General features: G+C 39.7%; 1 protein-coding gene and 1 pseudogene across 2 annotated transcripts; one reads left to right on the top strand and one right to left on the bottom strand.

Moving 5' to 3' along the window:
- Positions 1 to 7303: 7303 nt before the first annotated feature.
- On the top strand, positions 7304 to 7639 carry LOC148042034 (phytepsin pseudogene; annotated as a pseudogene).
- A 10696-nt stretch (positions 7640 to 18335) lies between these two features.
- On the bottom strand, positions 18336 to 20003 carry LOC148042033 (protein PLANT CADMIUM RESISTANCE 9-like). Of its 2 annotated transcripts, none has more exons than XM_087689030.1 (3): positions 19721 to 20003; positions 18865 to 19069; positions 18336 to 18561 (listed from the first exon to the last, which is right to left on the bottom strand). In XM_087689030.1, the coding sequence occupies exons 1-3, from the start codon at positions 19873 to 19875 to the stop codon at positions 18439 to 18441; spliced, it is 483 nt and encodes a 160-aa protein (XP_087545156.1). In that variant the 5' UTR covers positions 19876 to 20003; the 3' UTR covers positions 18336 to 18438. The 2 variants fall into 2 exon arrangements, with proteins under 2 accessions (XP_087545156.1, XP_087545158.1); XM_087689032.1 differs by having other exon boundaries at positions 18865 to 18961.
- Between the last annotated feature and the right edge of the window lie 3745 nt (positions 20004 to 23748).

The raw sequence follows: 23748 nt of genomic DNA, 5'->3' as shown, positions 1-23748 counted from the left end.
TTTCATGCACCATAGCTCCAGCTCTCTCCAGATTGCCTCAGACAGTGCAGTCCGCATTTTGCGCTGAAAAATGCGGGCTGCTCCCTGCTCAGTCCCTGGTCACTTTTTGACCCATCTAGGTCACTTGCTGGTCACTTAAGTCTATTACTCCAGGTCCCATGTGGACCTAGTGGACTTTTGGCAACTTTTGGCATCTTTCTTGTGTTCTGTCCATATTTTTGCACTTGAATTAATGTGATTTATCCTGCAGACTATCAATTACTTCCAGATGACCAAGTTGTAGGTTCCCATAGACTTATTTTTCATAAATATACATGGTATAACTGAAAATTATATGCTAAATACAAAAGAACTTGTGTAACTAAGGTGGTTATTGAATAACAATGTCTGAATTTTGTATGCAAATTTCTCATATAACTCCCAATGAAGCTCTTCTGTGTTCATAAGAATCCCATGATTTATATTATGAACAGTAAACTCTTTGACAGCGTGATCCACATCATCCTTTTCTAAGATAGCTACTGCATCACTGCATGCAGATCCTGCACATCATCCTTTTGACATCACAGCGATTCAGAGATTTAGAGATTCAGAGAAGAAATGTCAGCAAAGGGGTCATCGATTTGATTAGAGAAGCGATCGATAGCTTCAGTAGCTTCTAAGGAGGGGGTCATCGATTTGATTAGAGAAGCGATCGATACCTTTAGAGAAGTGATTGATAGCTTCAATAGCTTCAGATCAGAAGTTGGGGGCAGGCTGCTTATAAGCATTGTAGCTGGGGTGCAAGAGGCTTTGGCGACCGTCAGTACATTGACGTTGACGTTGACCTGCAGTTGTAGCTGCTAACGTCGTGAACGATAGCTTCAGAGGGGTTGGTGGGGGCAGGCCGCAACAGCTACTGACGTCAATCAGTAGCTTTAGATTAGGAGCCAGGGGCATGATCATAGCATGGCTTCAAAGGGTGGTTCTGTCATCAGTAGCTTGGTGAGAGGCTCCTTTTCTACACATTAAACCTACACATTAAGGTAATCAGAGCTTGGATATTAAATATCATCTTATCTAGATTAAGTGGCCAGTCCATTTTATGTTACAGCAGGTAGGTGCTAATTAATCTGGCCTCCTCTATACAGTTGTGCCTCATTTACAGTCAGTGCTCTAGTTGCCTCTCTCCACAGCTGTGCTTGCTTTGATCATAAATCAATCTATTTCTATCTGGTATGTATGTTCTCTAAACAAATTGATGGCCTATAATATTAAAAAATTAAAATATTTTTTTTCATAGGCTATGCATTATACCGAGTGCTCCTAATCTTTAGTCATAGGCTATGCAAGCGCTTAATGCTTATTCCAACATGCCTAATGCTTAGTCATAGGCTACATATTATATCGAGTGCTCCATGCTTAATCATTGGTCTTGCATTGTGTATTTAATGGTCTTTGGCTTGCTTAATAACTGTATTGAATATTCATTTGCATTGCATTGGGAATCTTTTTCCATGCTTGTAAATTACCTTTGGGCATGCTTAGTAGTATTGAATCTTTGCATTATGTTCCCAATCCTTTGCCATGCGTTTCAAATCTGTAACAGCTATTTGTTGCAATTATCTTTGGCCATGTTTTAAAACTCAAACCATAGAAGTGACTGCAAGCTAATATCCACTCATTACTCCATATGATCTTCATAAAGTTGCAAGAGAATCTTGCACAAACCAACAATACTAGCTTTAATACTTATATCAAACAAATATATCCTCTTGATTAACCTCTCATTTCTATTACAAAATGTTACCTTCCACGGTCATTAAATTTAATTTTCTCTTTTTGACTTATGTATTCACACTAATCATTAAAAGATAAATGTTTACGTTTATGCTTTGTATTCGCAATTTGTATTTGCTCAAGATATTAGTTGATCATTTTAAGGTTTAATTTTTTTTTGGTTTGATTGTGATGAATATCTTGTTCAGTTTGTCATTTTTTGAGGTCACGCATATATCATTTGTGCCTAAACCTGCAATCCGTGTCCTCTAGGTTTAATGTTAAAGAGCCTAAATATATGTCATTTCATGAGTGTGGAGAGAGAAGATGTTATACCACACGCAGAAGGGATAACTGTTGTGACGGACTACTAAGTCCCAAGGACACGACCTTCCTATTTGTGTTTGGTTTGGCATCTCAAACTATCTACTATGCAATTTTTGTTTTGCATCTCTATTATCAAGTGATCTCAATAATAGAGACACAAAACAAAAATTTCATACTAAACAGTTTGAGATGGCAAACCAAACACAAAAAGAAAGTTCATGTCCTTGGGACTTAGTTATAGTTCGTCACAACAATCCTCCCTTCTACATGGGGTTTAACATCTTCTTTCCCCACACTCATGAAATGACATGTGTTTAGGCTCTTCAACATTAAGCCTAGAGGACATGGATTGCAAGTTTAGGCATGAATGATATATACATGACCTCAGGAAAAGGTGGCACCAAGTCTACATTAAATATATATCAAAGCTAATCAGTCCATGCATTATTAGAGGCATTATTATAATCCTAGGTATTAAAGCATTCTTAGAATAAATTAAAGTTATCTCAATAATAGAGATGCAAAATGAAAATTGCATTCTAGACAGTCCGTCACAACAATTATCCCTTTTGTGTGTGGTTTTATAATCTTCTTTCTCCACACTCATGAAATGACATGTGGTTTAACAATAAACCTAGAAGACACAGATTGCAGGTTTAGGCATAAATGATATATGTGTGACGTCCTCAGGCAAAGGCCGTGGCACCAAATCTACATTAAATATTTATCAAAGCTTATCAGTTTATACATTATTAAAGACATTATTATAATCCTATGTATTAAAGCATTCTTAGAATAAATTGATGTGATCTCAATCATAGAGACACAAAACAGAAATTGCATACTAGACAGTTTGAGATGGCAAACCAAACACAAAAAGGAAGGTCGTGTCCCTGGGACTTAGTTATAGTCAGTTATCCCTTCTACATGAGGTTTAACATCTTCTTTCTCCACACTTATAAAATGACATGTATTCAGGCTCTTTAATATTAAGCCTATAGGACATGGATTGCAAGTTTAGGCACAAATGATATATACGTTACCTCACGCAAAGGTGGCACCAAATCTACATTAAATATATATCAAGGCTAATTAGTCCATACATTATTAAAGGCATTATTATAATCCTAGGTATTAAAGAATTCCTAGAATAATATTAAAGTTATCTCAATAGTAGAGACGCAAAATGAAAATTGCATAGTAGTGTTTATGAGTCCAAGTCTCAATCTTGGAACCTAATTCACTTGTGTAACAAACAGTCTCCATTCCATCATGAGTCTACACTTCTCTTTCCATCCTCCATAGCTTCTGGTTATGCCATGCTCTAGATCCCGCATTTCTAACATGGTATCAGAGCCCAGTTGGGCATGGCATTGCTTGTCTAGCCTCTCTTGATTCCTTTCAACCTCAGTCTAGCTCAATGTCAGCTCATGACCTCATCGCCCAACTCTACTCTCACTGAAGCTTCCATGGCAGCCATAGCCAGCAGCACCCTGTCAGATTGAACTGCTTATATCTCACTCCATAGGTTAAATCTCTTGGAGCTTCCTTCTGGAAAAGTATTCTCCAACTCACAAAGCTTCCCTGTATCACATCAATCCAAGACATTGGACCATCTGGAGCTCAGCATTGTGAAAATCCCCAATCTCTGCTCTGTGTCTGCCATAGCCAGACAGGACCTACCTTGCTTGGAGCTTCCATAACTCTTCAACCAGGCCATTTCAGCCCATGATTTCTTCTAGAGAGTTGTTCCTCTGCTCAAGGCGCTTCATCCTGGCACAACAAACAACCACATTGGCAAGCTACAGCTCTGGCATTGCACAAATTCGACCTTGCTGCCCCAGACTGCGCCGATTCTGTTCGCGGCTCCTGCGTGTTGCACACTGACCATGATGTTGATGATCATGATAGGGCTTTTGTAGCCCATGAAATCAGCTTCCTAGGCATATAAAAAGTTTTGAAAATGATCCACTATAGCTCCTGAAATCAGCAAAAAACCAGGCCCCTGTCTCAGAAACCCTAATTCCACCATAGCCAAAAGCTTCAAAATCTTGATATTTTTCACTGTTTCTCTCACTGAAGTTATCAACAGTGATTTTAATCACTGAGCAATACTCTCTGAAGTTCGTTAAAGTACTGTCACTCAGATTTGAAGGCATCAGCATCAAATCAAGAAGGGGAAGATCACTTGGATTTTAAAAGAGTAAAAGACTTTTGCAGATTTGGTATTAATTGACACTCAGTTAGTGTTTTTTAACACTTGTGTCTCTCAATCAATTCTTCTGTTGCTCAAATCCAATAAGTCTGAAGTTGATTTGCTACTGTTCCCGTAAATCTAACATGGGAAAAGACTCTCCAAATGCTCGATTCAAAGGAGTCGGGTTCCACACTTGGCAAACCCGCATCAAGCTCATTCTGATGAAGAAGGGTCTCTGGGCCATCACAAATGGCAAAGAGAAGAAACCTCGGGACGCGGACCTTGCAACTACTTGGCAAAAGAATGATGACAGAGCTCAGGCCATTATCAAACTGGAGCTAGACGACAGTTATATTTATCATGTGGATAACTGTGAGACCTCACAGGATACGTGGAAAAGACTTGACACCCTGTTCGGTGCACAATCTAAATCATCAAAGTATGGTCTCCTGATTGAGTTCTTCAGGCTTGAAATGAAGTCCAACACATCACTTGCCACACATCTTAATTACATGGAAGGACTCCTAACCCAACTTGCAGGAATCAACATTAAAATGGATGAAGATGTTTGCATCGGTGTTCTACTTAAGAGCTTGCCTCCTGAATATAATAATGTATCAACAACTTTAATCAAGATGCCAAATCCTGAACTTGTTGATATCCAGGCATCACTGTTAGAAGAAGAAAAGAAGCTAAAAACTAAAGAAGAACCAAGTACCTCTAGAGATGAGCATGCATTATATGTTGGCAACAGGTACAAAGGCAAGAAGGATCAGCTCTTTTGTGACTTCTGCAAAAGGACCGGACACACCGAGAAGTTCTGCCACGCAAGAAAGAGATCCCAAAAGGCCTATCTAGTCGCAGTCAAAGAAGAAGAAGAAAATGGAGCAAAGGAAGAAGATGAAGATGAAGACCACCAGGATCGGAAGGACAAGACTCATCAGTCCTTGTACTCTCATAATTCTGATAGACTGTTTTAATAGCCTTGTATTTTCCTTGCCCTAATGCTTCCTGCCATAAGCTTTGTAAACTCCTTATGTAACTTGGCATTACAGTCCCTGTACACTTTGTGAGGCCCCTGTTACAGCCTCTGGATGTCCACCATGTTTATGGTACCCACACTTAGCTTTTTCTGCGATAGCCTCTGGTGTTTTGCCATGTCTGTGGTATGCCCACACTTTGCAGGTGGTTCTCATTACAGCCTCTACACACTTTGTGCCTTTCCTAGTTGTGATTGAGGAGGGGTGTTGAGAATCAGCAATCACACTCAAACAGCCTCTTTGTATGGAGTCTCAGGGTCAAGGACATGCAGGCTAACTTATCCCATATGCACAATGGTGCCTACTGCAGTTTCCTACTTTCCTATAAAGCATTGTACTTGCTTCCTTTCTTAATACAATGATAGTACTCTTTTCATTTCAGTAAAGTGTCAATGTCATTGTCCACATACACAAGATTGTGTTTATGAGTCCAAGTCTCAATCTTGGAACCTAATTCACTTGTGTAACAAACAGTGTCCATTCCATCATGAGTCTACACTTCTCTTTCCATCCTCCATAGCTTCTGGTTATGCCATGCTCTAGATCCCGCATTTCTAACAAATATTAAGCCTCGAAGATAGGATTGCAAGTTTAGGCACAAATGATATATATGTGACGTGAAGCAAAGGTGGCACCAAATCTAGTGAATCAATCCATACATTATTAGAGACATTATTATAATCCTAGGTATTAAAGAATTCTTAGAATAAATTGAAGTTATCTCAATAATAAATATACAAAAAAAAAATTGTATACTAAATAGTTTGAGATGCCAAACTAAACACAAAAAGGAAGGTAGTGTTCTTGGGACTTAGTAGTCCGTCACAACAGTTATCCCTTTTGTGTGTGGTTTAACATATTTGTTCTCTGCACTCATATAAAGGAAAATGCCCTAAACTAAGCATTCACTTACTAATTTTTTATCTCTTGTTTGAAACTTCAAACCTAACTAGCCTCTAAAGAAGCATACTAAACTTTTTAGAAGGTGTGGCCTTCTAGGTTTCCTAGACTAGACTTCTGCATTAATTACTCATCTACACAAGTCTATTGTGCTAATTATTTCCCTCAATTAATTTGACATTCCTAATCTATTAATATTTGTTGTATGATTGAAACTTATTAAAAAAAGTTATGTCTTACTTATAACTTTAATTTATTTTAAGAATGTATGGACTAATTAGCTTTGATAAATGTTTATATTTCAGGTAGTTATAATGAATCATATCATGAGATGTCAGTGCAATTACAAGTGCAGACATTCATCTCTTGGCTATCAAGATGTTACAAGACAAACTTATTATGCACATAGTCATCAAGATATGAATGGCAATATGCGTCCATCAGTTGTGGCTTATGAAAGTAGTCAAAACCCTTTGAGAGATAATGCTACTATGAGTGATGACAACCCCGTTGGAAGCCATGTATTATCTCAATCATTGCCTAGACGTTGTCGTATTGCTGCGCATTCGAGGTGTGAAAACCACCCAAAAGTTGTGCGTGTGATTAGATACTTTGTACATACTTAGTTGTTATGTTTGCTCTTTCATTCTATGCTGAAGACGGAGAAGAACAAGGAGTTTTGGTAGACTGGTAACTTGAGATGCAATCTCATGGGCTACACTTATTTCAAGATATGCCGATTATGGGCTTTGTGAGGATGTTTCCAACATCTACAACTGGATGGTATTTCTGCTGATGCTAGTACATTTGTTTACAGCCTAAAATCATAGCATCATAGGAGCTTTAGATAAAAGCCGAGAACTTCATGTAGAGATATAAAAAAGGGGGCTAGATAATGAGTTTCATGTTGGCAATACACTTGTGGACATGTATAACAGATGTGGTCGGGCTTCAAGCATGTGGCATTCTTTGGGCATGGCTGCAGCATATTGAGCTCATCTTTGGTGGCATGGATCCTAGACATTACATTGGACAACATACTTATGTGCCAGTCACACGAAAAGGCTACTGGTAGTTTGATATGGGAGACTTTCTCGTAGGTGGAAAGACAACAGGTTTCTGTGCCAATGGCTGTGCTGCTATTGCTGATTCTGGAACATCTTTGATGGCTGGGCCAACGGGAATCATAACAGCTATAAATGAGGCCATTGGAGCATCTGGTGTCATGAATCAGCAATGCAAGGCCATGGTGTCTCAATATGGTGATAAGATTATTGAAATGGTTAAGCAACAGATCAGTCCAGAAAAGATATGTGCACAGTTTGGCATGTGCTCCCAAAGAGCAAAGGATTTCAGCCCAGATATTGCAAGCGTACTGGAAGGAGGTTTGGTCCATATAAAAAAAAATTGTGATTAATGCTAAAATTGGCCCGCTTTCCTGGGGGAAAAAGAGGCTTTCTGAAAAAAAAAAGAAATCGCTGTCTTTGGTAGAGAAGATGTAGATGCTTTGAGAGAATTGCTTGGTTCTTTGAGAGTAAGGTCTGAAGAACTCTTAGGATCCAACTCAGCACCATTGGAGCATGTTGCAAGTATAAACTCTTCTCAACTTTTCTTTTGTTTATGTATTTATAGTATCTATATTTTAATTTAATAATTTATCTTTTTGTTATATCAATTATAAGTTTCGAAGAGTTCTTGGATGATATTCTTCATCACGGTAGCCATGATGCTTTTTGGTGCTATACATATGAACGAATGGTCTCGACATATGTTAATATCAAAACAAATAACAAAGACAATGAAATTTCTTATGCAAATTATCAAAGGCGGATTTTCTTTACATGGGTACTCATTCATATAACAAAAGACTAGATTGACAAACTTATGCCACATCGAAGGATGATAAGACAGTTTCACAAAGCTCTCTTACTACCTGATGGGATACTTAGTGGATCTTGATAGATGTGATGAATGTCTAGAATGGCATACATTAGGTCTCATGCATGTATCATGTGTTGATAGAGCAAAAGAGTTATGGAGGCTTTCTACAAAAGTAAAGACAGTGTATTATGATTGAAAGGGGGCACGAAAGTTTGGTTGTGGATACCACTACATGCATGACTCGGTTGCAAAATACTTTTGTGCCATTTTCATGGGACTGTATTAGACGAATACAATCATTATTACATAAATTTATCCCACTTCAACATGGAATTTCTATTATTGTATATGAGACAAAGGATTTGAGAGAAAGGTCATTCTTAACAAAGATAGGTTGCATTGGTTGTATCCCTCCTTGGCTAGAGGAGAATGAAAATCATTTATATGAAATGTGATTTATCAGCAATGTGTGGGAAAAATGACTTAAAATATGTCATCATAAGGTCAGTTAATTATGAAATGAAGGAAGTTAAAGTGGGATGGTTGACTAAGTTCCACTTGCAAGAAAATGATTGGAATGTGAGAGGAGAGGATCCAGAATGGAAAGATTGGTGGTTGTGTGTATCCACAAAAAAGAGATGGCATGCAATCAAAACAAAAACAATGATAATCAATAGAAGAAAAAAAAGCATACATATTATGTGGTGTTCAGTTGCACATGACTCAACAATCTTATGATGGTATGTTTATTAACATTCTTTTTTATGTTTTCTAATATTTTTTCAATAGAATTAATATCCATTTTCTCATAGTCACTACATTTGTGTAGGTTTCAAATGTCAGCTTTCTAGCATAGAGATGATGGCTCTTCTAAAGAAGATGATGAGTGAAGATCCCAGGTTCATAATGTTGTGAAATTCTAAATGTGATTTATTATTTAATTATATATATATATATTAAAGCCAAATTAAAAAATGATGAATCTTTGCAACAAACAAGCAAAAAAGGAGGTAACAATATCAAAGAAAAGAAACTAAAGGTATTATACATGAATTTTGTATTTTTATAAGTTTTACATTGGAAGAATAATCTAATTTAGTTTTTTTTTAAAATTAGGAATGTAAGGATATTTCAACTCCAAGCATTGAAATTGATATTTTCGGTGATATTCAAAGGGTAACTTTCTTAAGAGTTAATTTTTATTTATTCATGGTTTTTGTTTAAAATTATAATAATATAAATATGTATTTTTAAATATCATATTTTACTTAATTTAAAATAAATTATATTAATTGAATATTTTGTGATTTATTTTATAATGCAAGTTGATATGACGAAACAAAATATGGAGATGATACTTTTGAAGTACCTCGGTATGCATACGATTCATGATATGTACTTTTCATTGAAAAGTACATATATAAATCTTAAAAATACTGATGTTAGCTTTTGGATCTTTTGTAAGGATTCAAAAAAACCAACAAGTGATAATATGATACATGAGATTGTTCATTGGCTTTTAGAGAATGGCAAGATTGTAATAGCCACAAGCAACAATATCATTAGTCTGGATGATGTCAAGATTGTAGCAGTGTTATTATACACTGCTCATTTGTAAACTCATTATTACTTTAGAAAATTTGTTTTTTCTCTTTCATGGAAACTATGTATTGATGTTTTTATTTGTTGAGTTTATATTAATTAATTAGATGCATACTAGGTCTTATTTGAAATTAACTAAATAATCTCTATGTAAATTTCTAGTTGAGAATTCTTAATATAAATTTTTACTTAAAAATAGACAAAAGTATGCATGCGCAAACTAGGAAAAATGTAATATCTCTAAGTTAGAGAAAAAATAGAATTATATAAGAAATTTCCTAGGTAGGGAAACTATCATATGCAAGAAAATTTTCCCATGTAGGGAAAGTAAACTTTTGTTATGTTGAAAAATCCCCACACATGGAGATTTTTTTACATAAGAAAGAAAAAAAGAGGAATCCCTATGAATTCCCTAGTTAAACACACATAAGTAGAAAAAGTAAATTATAGGAAAAATGGAACGTTTTCTAGTTAGAGAAAGGAGGGTAGGAAATTTTATTTTTCCCTATGTAGGAAATTTTTCTATGTAGGAAAAATTTCCTATGCAGGGAAATCACATTTTTTCCTATGTAGGGAAATTTTCCTATGTAGGAAATTTCAAATGAGATTCCCTAGTTTCTCAAACCAGGAAATGTTCCATTTTTCCTATGATTTACTCTCCCTACTTATGTGTATTTTTTACTAGGGAATTGATAGGGAATTCCCTTTTTTGTCCTATGTAGGGAATGATTAAAAGTTCCTTGTGATACAAGGGATATACACCTAGCTTTGCCTAATGGGACTTCTCTTATACTCAGGGATGTTTTACATGTTTCCATGCTTAGTAAGAGCTTGATTTCTGTCAATCAATCGCATAATGCAGGATATACTATTTCTCTTCAGGAAAGGTAATGAAAGATCTGTCGCGGTTGCTTGGTTTTGGCCAAAGGTTCTAGAGTTAGTTCTCATTACCCAGTGCATGTCTCTCATGTGGGAGATTCTATGGTTGCAATTATCTGGATACCACATGCATTTTTATGGCATTATCGCCTAGACTATATGCACCACAAAGAGATGGAGATATTGTCTCATTCAAACTCATTGCTGCCTAATATGTCACTTATAGATCTTGATGCTTGCCCTGATTGTACTCTTGGTCCTTACAGAGCCTCCTTGGCTTATGGCGATCGTACGAGGCATGCTCCTCTAGATCTTGTCCATTGTGTAGTATATGGACCTATGCCTTTCCACTCACTTGGTGGAGCATCGTACTTTGTGACATTTTTTTATCATGCTACCCACCATGTTTGGACTTTTCCCTTAATGCAGATTGAGGATACTACTGTTATACTTGACGGGTTTATGGATTCTGCTGGTAGATGGTCTATGTGCTTGTAGATGGATTATGAGAGTCATGCTCTCTCTCCTAGCTTTCAGACCTCTTGTCAGCAGTATGGCATTGATTTCTTGTGCCAACGGTATTCTGGAATTGCTCATGGCATGTGCCTACCCTTACAAGCAAATGTTGCTTCTATGCTTACCACAGTTGGGTTGTCTAATGGCTTTTGGACTGAGGCCCTTATGATGGTTTGGTTAATAAGACGTCATGCTTGACCTTGGATCGTATTACACCCCATAAGGCATGGAGTGGCATGTAGCCCTTCTATGATTACTTGAGGATGTTTAGCTGCTAGGCATCTGTACGTATGCCACATGAGCCTATGTCACGTAGATGTATCTTCCTTGGTTATGGAGATGGTGACTTTAAGGCCTACATATTATGGGATTTGGATTCCAAGTAGGTCATACGCAACCATCATGCTCTCTTCTATGAGAAGTAAACACCTCTCAAGACTCTTGCTGAGCATTTAGTATGCTTTGTGACTGATTTTAAAGTAGCTAGAGTGCCATTACAACAAGAAGTTTATGCTGAAAATGAGGCACTTATTAGCCCAGATGGCATAGCTATGCATAGCAGTCAGGGTCAAGATGTTTATGATCAGTTGCTAAAACCCTTGCAGGTTCATGAGAGTCATTTTCTTGTAGTTTTCTTGTAGTTTTGTAGTTCATGAGGTTAACCCTATAGCGACGGCAGGTAGCGGCATCGCTATTTGCGTCGCTATTTACGTCGCTATTTGCATCACAAATAGCAACGCTCCACAGGGAAAAAAAAACAAACCAAAACCGAGCACGAGTTTATTTCGTGTTTTTGCGTCTACTGTTTTGAGAGAGAGAGAGAGAGAGAGAGAGAGAGAGAGAGAGAGAGTGAGTGATCATCGTAAGAGAGGGAGAGGAAGAAGGCTTGCCGCTGCCGCCGCCGTTGTTCGCAAAGGAGAGGAGGAGCCTTCATCTCGAAGAGGAGCCGCCCCACAATTGTCATATCTCGTCGGTGAGTCTATTCTCTCCTTTTGCTTGTTTAGGGTTTAAATCACTTTCTCTTTTGCTTGTTTAGGAGAGGAAATGAGAGAGAAAGAGAGGGAGAGGGAGAGGGAGGGAGAGAAAGAGAAAGAGAGAAGGAGAAAGAGAGAAGGAGAGAAAGAGAGGGATAGGGAGGGGGAGGAAATGAGAGAGGGAGAGAAAGAGAGGGAGAGGGAGAGGGAAAGGGAGAGGGAGAGGGAGAGGGAGAGGGAGGGAGAGTGCATTCTCTCTCTCCCTCTCCCTTTTGCTTTTGGATAGTGTTAGGATATATTGTGAGAGGGAGAGGAAATGAGAGATAAAGAGAGGGAGAGGAAGAGGGAGGGGGAGGGAGGGAGGGAGAGGGAGAGGGAGGGAGAGGGAGGAAATGGAAGAGGTTGTGGGCAAAACTCTCTATTCACTTTTTTGAAGTGTTCAAATTAACATAAAATGCATGCATAGATCATTCTTGTGTGTGCAAACTTGAGAGCTCTCTTCTCTCTCCTTGTATCCTATCTTTTTATGCTTCACATTGAGGGCGAGGGTGAGGGTGAGGGTGAGGGTGAGGGAGAGTGAGAGAGGAATTAAGTGAGGAACTAGAAGAGTGAAGCTTCTCTCCTATCTTGCATGCTTCTCTTCTCCCCCTTCTTCTTCTACAATTTGGAGGGCGAGGGGTGGAGTTGAGATGAGGTTGGGATATCTCTCTTTCTTTTCTATGCTTCCTCTCTTTGTTGGAGTACTTGAGGAATGGATGGATTGCAAAATGGAGTGGCGTAACCAATTGAGGGAGCCATGCTTGGATTGTGAGGCTGAATTGATTTGAGATGATGATTTGATTGGTTGAGTATATTAGAGTATATAGAAATCAACAACTCAATTTTTTATTTAAAAACTCTCTAATCATTTGTAGTAGAGATTTGAATTGCATTGATTGATGATTGCTATGGAGGATTAGTTATGTCCAACGTTTATCAATTACATTAGGAAAGAAATTAGTTATGTATATTGTTATGTCTAATGATTGCTATGGAGGATTAGTTATGTCTAATGCTTATCAATTGTATTAGGAAAGAAATTAGTGAATTTTTTTTACTTACGACATGAAATTAGTTCTCTAGATAAAACACCCTATGGGTTGCATTCAAATTGAACTCACAATGTAACTCATTGGAGAGTGTTAGGAGCATTTAAATCAAAGGACCTCTTGAGTGAAAGCTAGCAGGAAGAGAGGGAGATATTTTCCAAATAAAAAATTTAAGGAAGAAAATGAAATGAGAGAGGGAGAGGAAGAGAGAAAATGAAATAAGAGGGAGAAGAGAGAGAAAAATGAGAGAGAGGAGAGAGAAAAGGAAATGAGAGAGGGAACTAAGGCTCAATACATAACCTAGAAGCATATAAATACCACTGACAACACTATGACAGATATAAGTACTAGATCCAAGACAAAACATCAAACCATCCTACGATAGGGGTACTGCATCCAATGAGTATCAAGAAAGCATGCACATGTCACAATTAGTCCTATTGTCTCACTATAATATATCTAACAAATGGCTCATGTATCATCCAATGATAAGAGGCATGAAGTGTCTTAAATTAATGCTTGATGTGAGAAGTGACAATCAAACTCAATGAGACTAAGCTTCAATCTCAATCCAAGTACATTCTAGAAGCACGGCCAAGTATATGGCATCAACCATAGACATTAGTATAGCATGCAAAGTAATCAATAAGCATCAACAAGCAATAAGCATGAAGTTTCTTTGATAACCAATGGTGAAACCAGACAATGAAATGCTATGGTTGCTGAAGGACGATGATAGATTAACTGAAGATGTGGTGGTTGGAAATGGGGTAGAAAAAAGAATGGATGCCTCAATGGAAGAGAAAGTGAATCGCTTTTGTATGTTGTACCATGCCTCTATGGAGATGAATTCCGACGTAGTACGCATCATCGACCGATTTGATATTCCGAAGGCATGGAGGAGATGCCACGGTTTATGTCAACGCGATAGTTGCATGGAGCTTTGACCGCAGCGTCTCGCGAAGGGACAGAGGTCTCAATGGAGGAGTGGGAATTCTCGAGGGGATGTAAACCAAAGGTGATGAGGGGTTTAGAATCTGTCGTATCTAAAATTTATATGCGACATCTAATTTGAGTGTTTCAATGTACAGTACAAAATATATAGTGCAGTGTGGTCGCGCGGACGGCATTTTTCGTGTGGAGCGTATTGACAAAATGCGCTCCACAATGGACTGTGGTATCATGGCAAGGTTCGAGCAAGAGAGCCGGCGACGAGCAACGGATCCAAATACGGTTGTGGATGAGATGGAGTATTTTGGAAACTTGCAAAGTATTGTTACGGTGGATTACCATAGGTTCTCCATGATACTATTTGATGTGCAATGGTTCAAAGTGGTACTTGGAGGAGCTGGAGCAACAGTTTGACGAGGTCCATCTGGATTTCTCGAAATAGATTCCGAAAAAAAATGGACGGATTTGCACGACACCTTTATGTTGCCGGCCCATTGTGAACAGATGCATGGACTCATTTGCTTGCTAATTGTATTACGACATGGTTTATGTCACAATGGTTTGAACTCTCTTGTATGTGTTTGTGAATAGGTAATCTTCTATTCAAACCCCCGACAACCTCGATGGTGGTATGTTATACCTTCAACTCCTCGAAGTACGAGAGTATATGATCAAAGCGATGTTCCGAGCATAGATGAAGATAATATGCAAATAGAGGGGTCGATATTGCAAGGGGTGGAGGTCGTCGAAAGCTTGGAGCCAGCATCGGCTAACAATGATGAAAATACAGGAGTCCAAGAATTCTTTGAGAATGAGGTGGACTCATTCTTTTGTAGTGACATGTCTATCGACCTTCCAATATATGCGGAGTTGTGTAAGGAGATTAACATGGGACCATAGGATACTTCATACTTGGAGCATCCACTTACTCAATTCGTTGACCAATCGCTTATAAGGGTACGTAAGATATGCATTTTAAGTGAGATTTTTTTTAAATGATTTATATTACTGTGCTTTGTATGATTTAAATTGATTATTCTAACATTATTTTTAATATGTGCACGTGACATTTTAAGGATGAGTCGAGGGATGAGCGATGAGGAGTTACACGACATCTTCGCACGCATGTCTCCATACCAGATCGCCAGATTCAGAAAGATGGCAGACTAAGAGCTGTCTCGGTCTTCGTCAGGGCGCTTTGCTGGATCTGCTTCAGCGCGATCAAATGCTTCGGCTTTGAGCAAATGATCTCGACGCTCATGACTCGGGCGAGAGGAAGGGAGTGCATCGGGATTAGAGGGATGCTGCAGAGATACAGAGGCAGTGAGCCCGCGGTTGACACAGGATACAGGTGCGACTCCTCGCTCTCGTGGCTTAAGTGGATGTTGTGGAGACACGGACGCGGTGTCTCCGTCTCGTTGTTTAGCTGGAGCTGCGTCACCTCCAGAATTTGTCACACCTGTGGGGACGTCTACTCCAGTTACTCCGGCTTTTGTGCAGCCATCAGTAGGTGGCACCCCTGTGGGTGCAACTCCAAGAGAGATTACCCCCGTTGGTACACCGGATGCAGAGGGGTCTCCTGGATATGCTCAGGAGCGTGGACGCAGATGGGAGAGGGCCCATCTTAGGCAGACTCCTAGGGGTTATGGATATCTAGTCGATAGTAGGTCAAGGGCCATCATCATGAATGATGAGGAGAGGAGGGTGATGGCTCGCATGAGAGAGTTGTGCCAATACGTTTTTCGGCACAACGTCTTGGATCATTGGAAGAACATACCAGAGGGAAGCAAGGACAACATAGTAGCATCCTTGCACGAGAAGTTTCCGGTGCCAACCGCAGTAGATAGATTCTCTACGGGTTGGATGATGGATTGCATGCATGCATACATATCACATAGACGATCCGACGCATGCAAGGCAATCAAGAGTAGGGCTGCAAAGCTAGAGTGGTTAGATGCAGAGGATTGGCGCCGACTGAGGGAGGAGGCTACAGATTCTCCAAGATATTGGAGTCAGCAGTGCGAGACGGCGAGGGCACGACTCGAGGCCCGAGTGATCCATCATCTTGGGAGTGACGGCCACATGACATATTTGGAGGACTTTTTAAGTTTTTCTTTTGTTTTGCTTGTTTATTTTTTTGAGATATTGTTTGTACTGACAATCATGTTTCTAACAGTTAGCATTTTGTTTTCTTTGCAGCACTCCATTACAAATCGCGATCCGACTGGCCTTGAGACTCGATATGCAGTGAGGCACGGTCTCACTGCATTGATCGACCGATTGTATAAACGCGGCGGTCGTGTAAGTCACTCATCTTTCTTGCCCGTAGTTACCATGAGATATTTGAATGCATTACTGTATGGTGGACTGATGTGTTGTTTCTTTTTCTGCAGAGTCTGTTCGATGCTCCTTTGTGGTGGGACGAGCTTTCGGGGGACGAGGATGCGCAGCTCGCCCTTGGATCCCTGGAGCTCATACACCTTTATTTTTGAGTCGCCTGATCTATGTAGACATTTTCTATGTATTAGTGATATCCTGTCATGATTATACCAATCACTTTTTATGCGATCATGTATTTATTTCATGTACCAATTTTATGATTTCAGTATACATTGTTTTTGTTTGCAAGCGCATTGTACACAGTAGTGCAAAAACTATTTTGTATGGCTCTCATAAAGCAAATTGTGATATATGTGGCAGGGCAGCTTGCTACCCTGCCACAAATTCTTCTTTTCCTTGTTACCGTCGCTATTAGCGTCGTAAATTTTACTGCTCGCATCACTATTGGCGTCGTTATGCGCGTCGCAAACCGTCGATATTGGCATCGCTATTTGCAACGCTGATAGCAATGCCAATACCGACACTTATAGCAAATACCGACGCTTATAGCGACGGTTTGCGACGCGCATAACGACGCTAATAGCGATGCCAATACCGACTGTTCTATGGCGTCGCCAATAACGATGCTTTTTGCGACGACGACGGCAATTTTTTTTGTTTGCATTTTCGTTGCTTTAAACGTCAGTATAAGGCCTATATCTTGTAGTGGATCTTCCACTTCGCTAAGGCCACATGTAATCTTGAGACCCCATTGGGATGAGTGTTCGGGATGTTGGATCTCTTTCAATGATTGACTCTGGAGAGTTTGACTACTCTCCACTATCTTGTATGCGTCACAGTGATGCTATGCGCGACTCTGATGCTTTACAGCTATGCATTGATGAGTTGTGCTTGCTTCATGAGAAGCATTCTTGGATTGTTCCATTGTATGGAGTTGCAAGGTCGCTTATCTCCTAGATGTCATGGACTCGGGGATGCTTGACTCTTCTTCTGCAGAGGTTCTCGACACTTCCTGCACAGCTCACTTTCGGATTGGTAAGATGTCATGATTTCTCACCTTATCTTTTTTTCTTTTCTTTGTTTTCACTCCCCAGCCACATTGGCCTTTTAGTGGGAGCTTGTTGGGGTAAAAGGCCTCTGGGCCTGCTCGTGTACACTGTGACCACCCATTCTTTATTCATATATAATATGACAGTGCAAGAAGGCTATCAATTCAGTTTAACAGCACATACATTGTGTGTGCTCCTCTCCCGTATCTTCCTCTTCTCCTTCTCCACTGCCATTGCATCCCCTTTACACATTGAATGAAAAAACAGAAAAAATGTGCATATTTAGCTCACTAGATACCCAGGTGTAGGTAGGACCTATACAATCTACAATACAATCGAGATATTCTTTTTTGACAATCCTAAATGCCACATACATTACCTCGACCAAGCACATCGTTACACAAATGGAAAAGTAACATTAAAACTATCACAAGAGTCCGTAGGACAATGTACATAATTTACACAAATGGAAAAGTGAACACATCACAACTACAATCTACCACACAAGTTTAGAGAATCTAGATGTGATTACCACATCGTAACTAGTCATTATACTCATTTCTATGATGATCAAATGATTATATTATGTTAAACCACCAAAGATTTCTTGAAATTAGAATGCACTTGAATTTGAATGAGTCAATAAGGTATTCCTCTAAAGAGTCCCAAATGTGCACAAGGAAGGCAAAAGTTCGCACATAGATATTCGGAAACAATATTTGTTCAAAATCATTTTCAAGTTTGGTAAAAGATTTTAGCCACATGAGCACACATATAACTTCAAGAGAATAAAAGCAAAGCATATTTTTATATAGATCAATGTGTTAGTCCGAAAGCCTCAAGTAAAGATTAGATTTCTATATACATCACTTTGTCAATTCTATGAAGCCTCAAATAAAGGTTAGATAGATGATCAATTGTGTGTACAAAACCTCTTTATCTTTTCATCTCTTGGATGGATCGAACAAACTCAATGGTTTCTTCAGGTCCTCTATCCACAGTAGGGGTGGAAGGGCCAAGCACAATGTCGGAATGCCAAGACTTGATTTCCCTAAACTCCTGAGCCCAACACAAACCCACAAAAGAGAGAGCTTTACAAGTGAAAGAAATTCCAATGTAAGCACAAATTTTGTGAAAAGGTAAATGAAATCAAAACCCTAGCAAAACACCATGATGAGCTATTTCCTATACGATCAAGGCAAATCTGGTTGAGTTACTTCATTTAGAAGATTTGGGCTAAGAAATGCTCCAATAGTAAGGTCTTTTCCTAATGTGGTTCTTTCAGGGCTGGTAAGAACAAGTTGATTGACTGTAAGGTTCGGAAATAATGCATTAGCAAGGCTAAGGAAGGCAACATTAAACCTGAGCAAGGGCACAAGGATGGCAGAAGCAGTGGGCTTGGAAATCGGAGAAAGGAACGTCTGGCAGCCCCCTTTTCTCCCTTAGCTTTCTTCTGTATCTGGCAGCATAGCAAGGCACATAAGTGATCCAATAGCCAAGAGGGCCACATATCAGACAAGCTGGTGCACCCCAGCATCCTCCTATGAGTAAATACGAAAGGCAAGCCCTGCACAATACACAGAGAGAAGAGCTCACTTAGAAGAAAGAGACCAATCAGTGAACATCGTGATGTCTGCGCCTGCTGGTCACTCTAAGTAACCCTGCACCAAGCTCAGCCATTGCTGCCTGTGTTTTGCAATGAAGCTATGGTGCCTCACACTGTAAGCTGCAGTTCCTACATGTTGCCTCTCAGATGCTGCTATCAAAAGGATGACTTTAGAATGCCCATACCATTTCAAGGTATCCAGCCCATCAATGTTCATGCCAAGTCTTCTATATATATGCCCTTGGCATATACATGCACATGTTTCTTCCTTTTCTGCCCCTTTACAAGACATGAATTGTGCCTGTAAATCATGGAATCATTCCCCATTCACAGGGCCACGGTCTATATCCCAGCATCTAGACTTCCCAATCTCTATGTCTATAAAAGCATCCATAGGCCCATGGACCATATCCCAGCATATAGACTTCCCAATCTCCAGTCCATGAAAGCATCCATAGGTTGCATTCATCATCATGTATCCCCGCACAGCACCAGACTGCCATTCCTCTGGCAACAGCATACACGCACAAGCGCAGTCTTCTGTCGAGGATATGCACATGCACGCCATGATGTGCAAAACCAAACTGCATCATAATCATTTTACCGGCATACCTGACGAAGGAGATCTCGCCGTCGGTGACGTTCTTCACATTGCGAGCGAACACCGTGCATGGGCAGAAGGCCACGCAGGCGATGGCGGCAGGGTCCTCACAGAAGTCATCGAGATTGGTAGACCAGTGATTCAATGGCGTCGAGGAGTTGGCCATATTTCTTAAGATCAGATCAAGTTGCGAGGCTCTCGTTTCAGCCCGAAGCCATGTTGCGGCCAGAGTCAAGGAGGCTACTTCAAGAAATCTTCGCCTAGGAAGATGAAGAAGAAGACGAAGAAGAAGAGCCATTAGCGAGCGCTGGCAAAGGGAAGCTGAAAGTTGACACTTGTCACTGTCGCTGATATGCCAATGTGCATATGCCACGACAGCTGAGTGTGCTTGATTCATACGCGTATAAAGTAAGGGTCGTGTCACGCCTAGCGTCATTTGACTGGACTTTCAAAGTAAGATTGCTGCCACACGTTTAAGAGTGCTGCTACACGTTTAATCTCTACTTGCATTCAAAAGTAAAAGTGATTATAAATTTAGTGAATAAGAATGGAAAAGAACATGTCACACCTAACAAACTTTACTTATTTGAATGTATTCCAACACTTTTCATGCATTGACTATTAGAGGCCAAAATGATGAAAATGGCAATAATAACAGTGGTCGAGACTTACAACCCAATAGCCTTCTGAACAATCTTGCAATAAGTCTCGCAATCATAAGTTCTCATTGATATATCATTATTGTGGCAAGGTTATATTAGGTTGTAGTGCTATAAAATATGCAATGAGAAAGGCAAGGAAAAAGTACAAGAAAATACAAAATCCACTGATATTGCACCCCAATCCAATGTGAAGATAGAGAATATAAATGCATTGGAGTACACTTCTAATAATTATATTCTTGCAACTTCATCTCTTGATGCTACTTAGTTGACCAATGCACTATTTGCTTACTCTCAGTGTTAGCTTTTTGTTTTAGGGGCTTCCTTTCATGTTACTTGCATCACCATTGGTTTCACAGCTAGCATACTATTATGGGTTACGTTAGACTGGGGATGACACTACATTGGATATCATTAGCCTATGCGATGCTAGATGGCACTTTGGTACTGGTACTAGGTATCATGTATTCTTTAATGATTCTTCATGGAAGGTCACAGTGGTAGTTTGGTTTTTGCTAGAGGTGCCAAGGTTGGCAGCCTCTACCTTTGCTTGTTTCTGGGTTTGTTGATCCTATATTGGTTGTGACTAATCTTCTGCATGTATCTTTATGCCATCATAGCCTTGGGCACATGTCTTTGAAAGGAATGAAAGACTTGACCCATTTGTAGTATCTCCGACCCTTGTTTTTTTTTTTTTTTTTTTGACTCATGTGATCATTTTGTAATGGTAGGTGGACCCGTAATTTACAATTTTTTGCATAAGGTTTGGGCCTATTCCATTAAGCAAAAATGGGATGTTTTACCTATGTTTCATTGCTTTCTCATCATGTTTGAGAAACAGTCTAGATATAAGCTTAGCTACCTATAGTCCAATAATAGAGTTGAATATGTATCTAAGGATTTTGAGTAGCTCGTGATGAGAAGGGTGTTATGTACTACTCTTGGTGGTAGAGGTAGAAAGGAGGTATGGTTTCAAAAACCTGCCTCATATGCATACTTGTGAATCTTTGGATGTGAGGCTTTGTATTCTTAAAGAAAAGTGCAATAATTTGGATGTGAAGTAAGTGCAATAATTTGGATGTGAAGTTTGGCCAAATGTATCTTTCTTGGATATGGAGATGCAAGTGGAATGGGTTATCATCTTTGGGACTTGTAGGCTTGAAAGGTTATCTGCAGCCACGATGTTGTCTTCCATGAGGATAAGATATATATGAGACCAAAGCAAGTGATTTAGTTATATAGGGTGATCTTTCAGGAGGAGCCTCCTATTACCATATAGCTAGCCCTAGTGAGACAACATACTATAGGTGTTGATAACATAGCGGCCTAGAATTTGCATGTTGTGTAGGATCACAATGTTAGATAGAGAGGACATGCCATATGTAACGTGTCCACTTGTATTTTCAGGACACGTCTTAGCAGTCCATTGGAAAGGATGTCTAAAAAGCTCCGCCTGGCACTCCCATGGAATGTTACGGGGTTTGCGATCTAGGGCTTCCCACGTTTGCCACGTAGCGGAAGTATTCCGCCCGTTCCCACTTAGGATCGACCTGAGTTAGGGTTCTCCTTATTGGTCATCTCCTAACAGCAACTAGCGTCGGACCTAAGACCTACTTTACGCAAAAAGGCCAGGTCCGAAGTGGATTCACGCTGCACTTGGTTCAAGGAGAATGGGAAACGAGAGGGATGCAAAGCTCAATCTCTCTGCCATAAGGCATAGTCCCATTCTGTTCCCCTAAAACAGCGTAAATCAGGTTCAATCATATCTTTGGGTCAATGCTTTTGTTGTTCGTGTTCTTTGAGATCTTCCTGCTGCCCATCGTGCTTTGAGAAAAGTTCCTGACCAACCGGGACCACCCAACCATAGGATGCCTATGGCCCATCCTCCGCACTTTCCTCGGGTTGTTTTAGTTATTTAATTACCTAACACATTAGTTGGACATGTAACAACCAGCTTCTTTAATTAACCCGTTAGGCACTAGTTCCTTCACATAATCTTATCAGTTGACATAGAAAAACAATATTAGACAAGTTCCTTATTAACAGATTATCATATTTATCTTTGAAATACAAAGAGTCCAGCCCGTAGGCTTATCCACAATCCACCCGAAGGCTATCCAGCAATCCACAGGGATCACTAATCCAAGTTTCCGCCCAAAGACTAGTATGCGGGCCTCGAGATCCAATCCCGAGTCACGTTAGCCTCTTGTGCAGGGCCCGGAAGGCGAGGGATTTATGGCCAGAGCCCCCTCTAGTACCCAAGCGTCCTCCTGCTCCAAGTAGCGCTCAATGGAGAGACCCGGCGCGGTCAACAACCCCCTTGGTTAGGGTCAGGCAGGCAGTTGGGGGTAACTGAAGCTACCTCTCCCTTCAAGACTTCAACCTGAAGTATAGATATCCATTTATCTTTTAGGTCATTGATCAAACAAAGCCAAATAGTGCTCTAAAATCTATAGCAAGCACAAACATTTCCATTGATCGTTTTTTGTTGGCAAACTGCTAAGGAATGAATCCTTCCTTTCGAATGCATCCAGCAATCGATTCGGGATGACTTGCATCTTGGCAAGATCCCCTATATCCTGGGTTACGACGTACCCTATTAACCCGACTTGGTCAATCCTTAAGTTCATTAGTTATTTCAGTTTATCGGCTGGGCATTAGCTTCCATTCAATCTTCTTTACTCAAGAAAGATACTTAATTGGGATGATTATTCATCCTCTTGCAATATAACTTGCGTAAGGACTTGCCATCCTCGTTGCGAGAATTTGGCCATTCCCTTGTGATCCAATCACAAGATCATATGACTCCACACTTGTTGCACAAGTGTCGCATTGAATGGAATCCCAAAACAATCTACTCCTGATTACATTAGGCTAACGTTGTTAGACCTAGGATTTCCAAGTTCCATCTTGTAAGATTCTTAGGGACAAACTTTAGCTCACTTTACGATTATATTTCACTGTCCCTACATTCAGTGAATGTGGGCAAGTATTTGAGGTATAGGCGTTTCTTGGAATTTAACTCATTCCAAATGAGTACTCCGGGGTTTAGATGTTTTAGGTTTATGCCAATTTGTTTACTCTAGAAAATAATTTCAAGATCATTTCCACATTATTCGTTGTCTATGCGTAAATTGATTTTTCAACCCTAACTTACCGATTTGAGGTCAGGCATAGGTTAGGTTAATTCCACTAATCTTCCTATACTTTGTGAACAAAATTCATGCTAAACAAGCAACCTTTTGCTTGATAATTTATACAGTTGACAAACGATAATTTCCTAGAGTTTATGCATCGTAAGAGTCATTTCATGCTTTGCACTTTCCATGATGATTTATTGCGAAGAGGATATGGGTTAATAGTGCAATATGTAGTTT

The sequence above is a fragment of the Lygodium microphyllum genome, chromosome 1 (genome assembly GCF_053477565.2).
Source record: "Lygodium microphyllum isolate KBCC chromosome 1, Lygodium_microphyllum_v1.1.10, whole genome shotgun sequence".
NCBI classification, from domain to species: Eukaryota; Viridiplantae; Streptophyta; class Polypodiopsida; order Schizaeales; family Lygodiaceae; genus Lygodium; species Lygodium microphyllum.
The sequence above is the reverse complement of the archived record's forward strand: the minus strand, read 5'-3'. Positions and strand labels throughout refer to the sequence as shown.

Excerpts from the sequence above, each read along its gene's own strand:
- LOC148042033 (XM_087689030.1), bottom strand. The coding sequence starts at position 19,875 with ATGGCCAACTCCTCGACGCCATTGAATCACTGGTCTACCAATCTCGAT. Across the intron at positions 19,070-19,720 it reads GGCGAGATCTCCTTCGTCAG|GGCTTGCCTTTCGTATTTAC; the intron begins GTATGCCGGTAA and ends TGTATTGTGCAG. Across the intron at positions 18,562-18,864 it reads ATCCTTGTGCCCTTGCTCAG|GAGTTTAGGGAAATCAAGTC; the intron begins GTTTAATGTTGC and ends TGTTGGGCTCAG.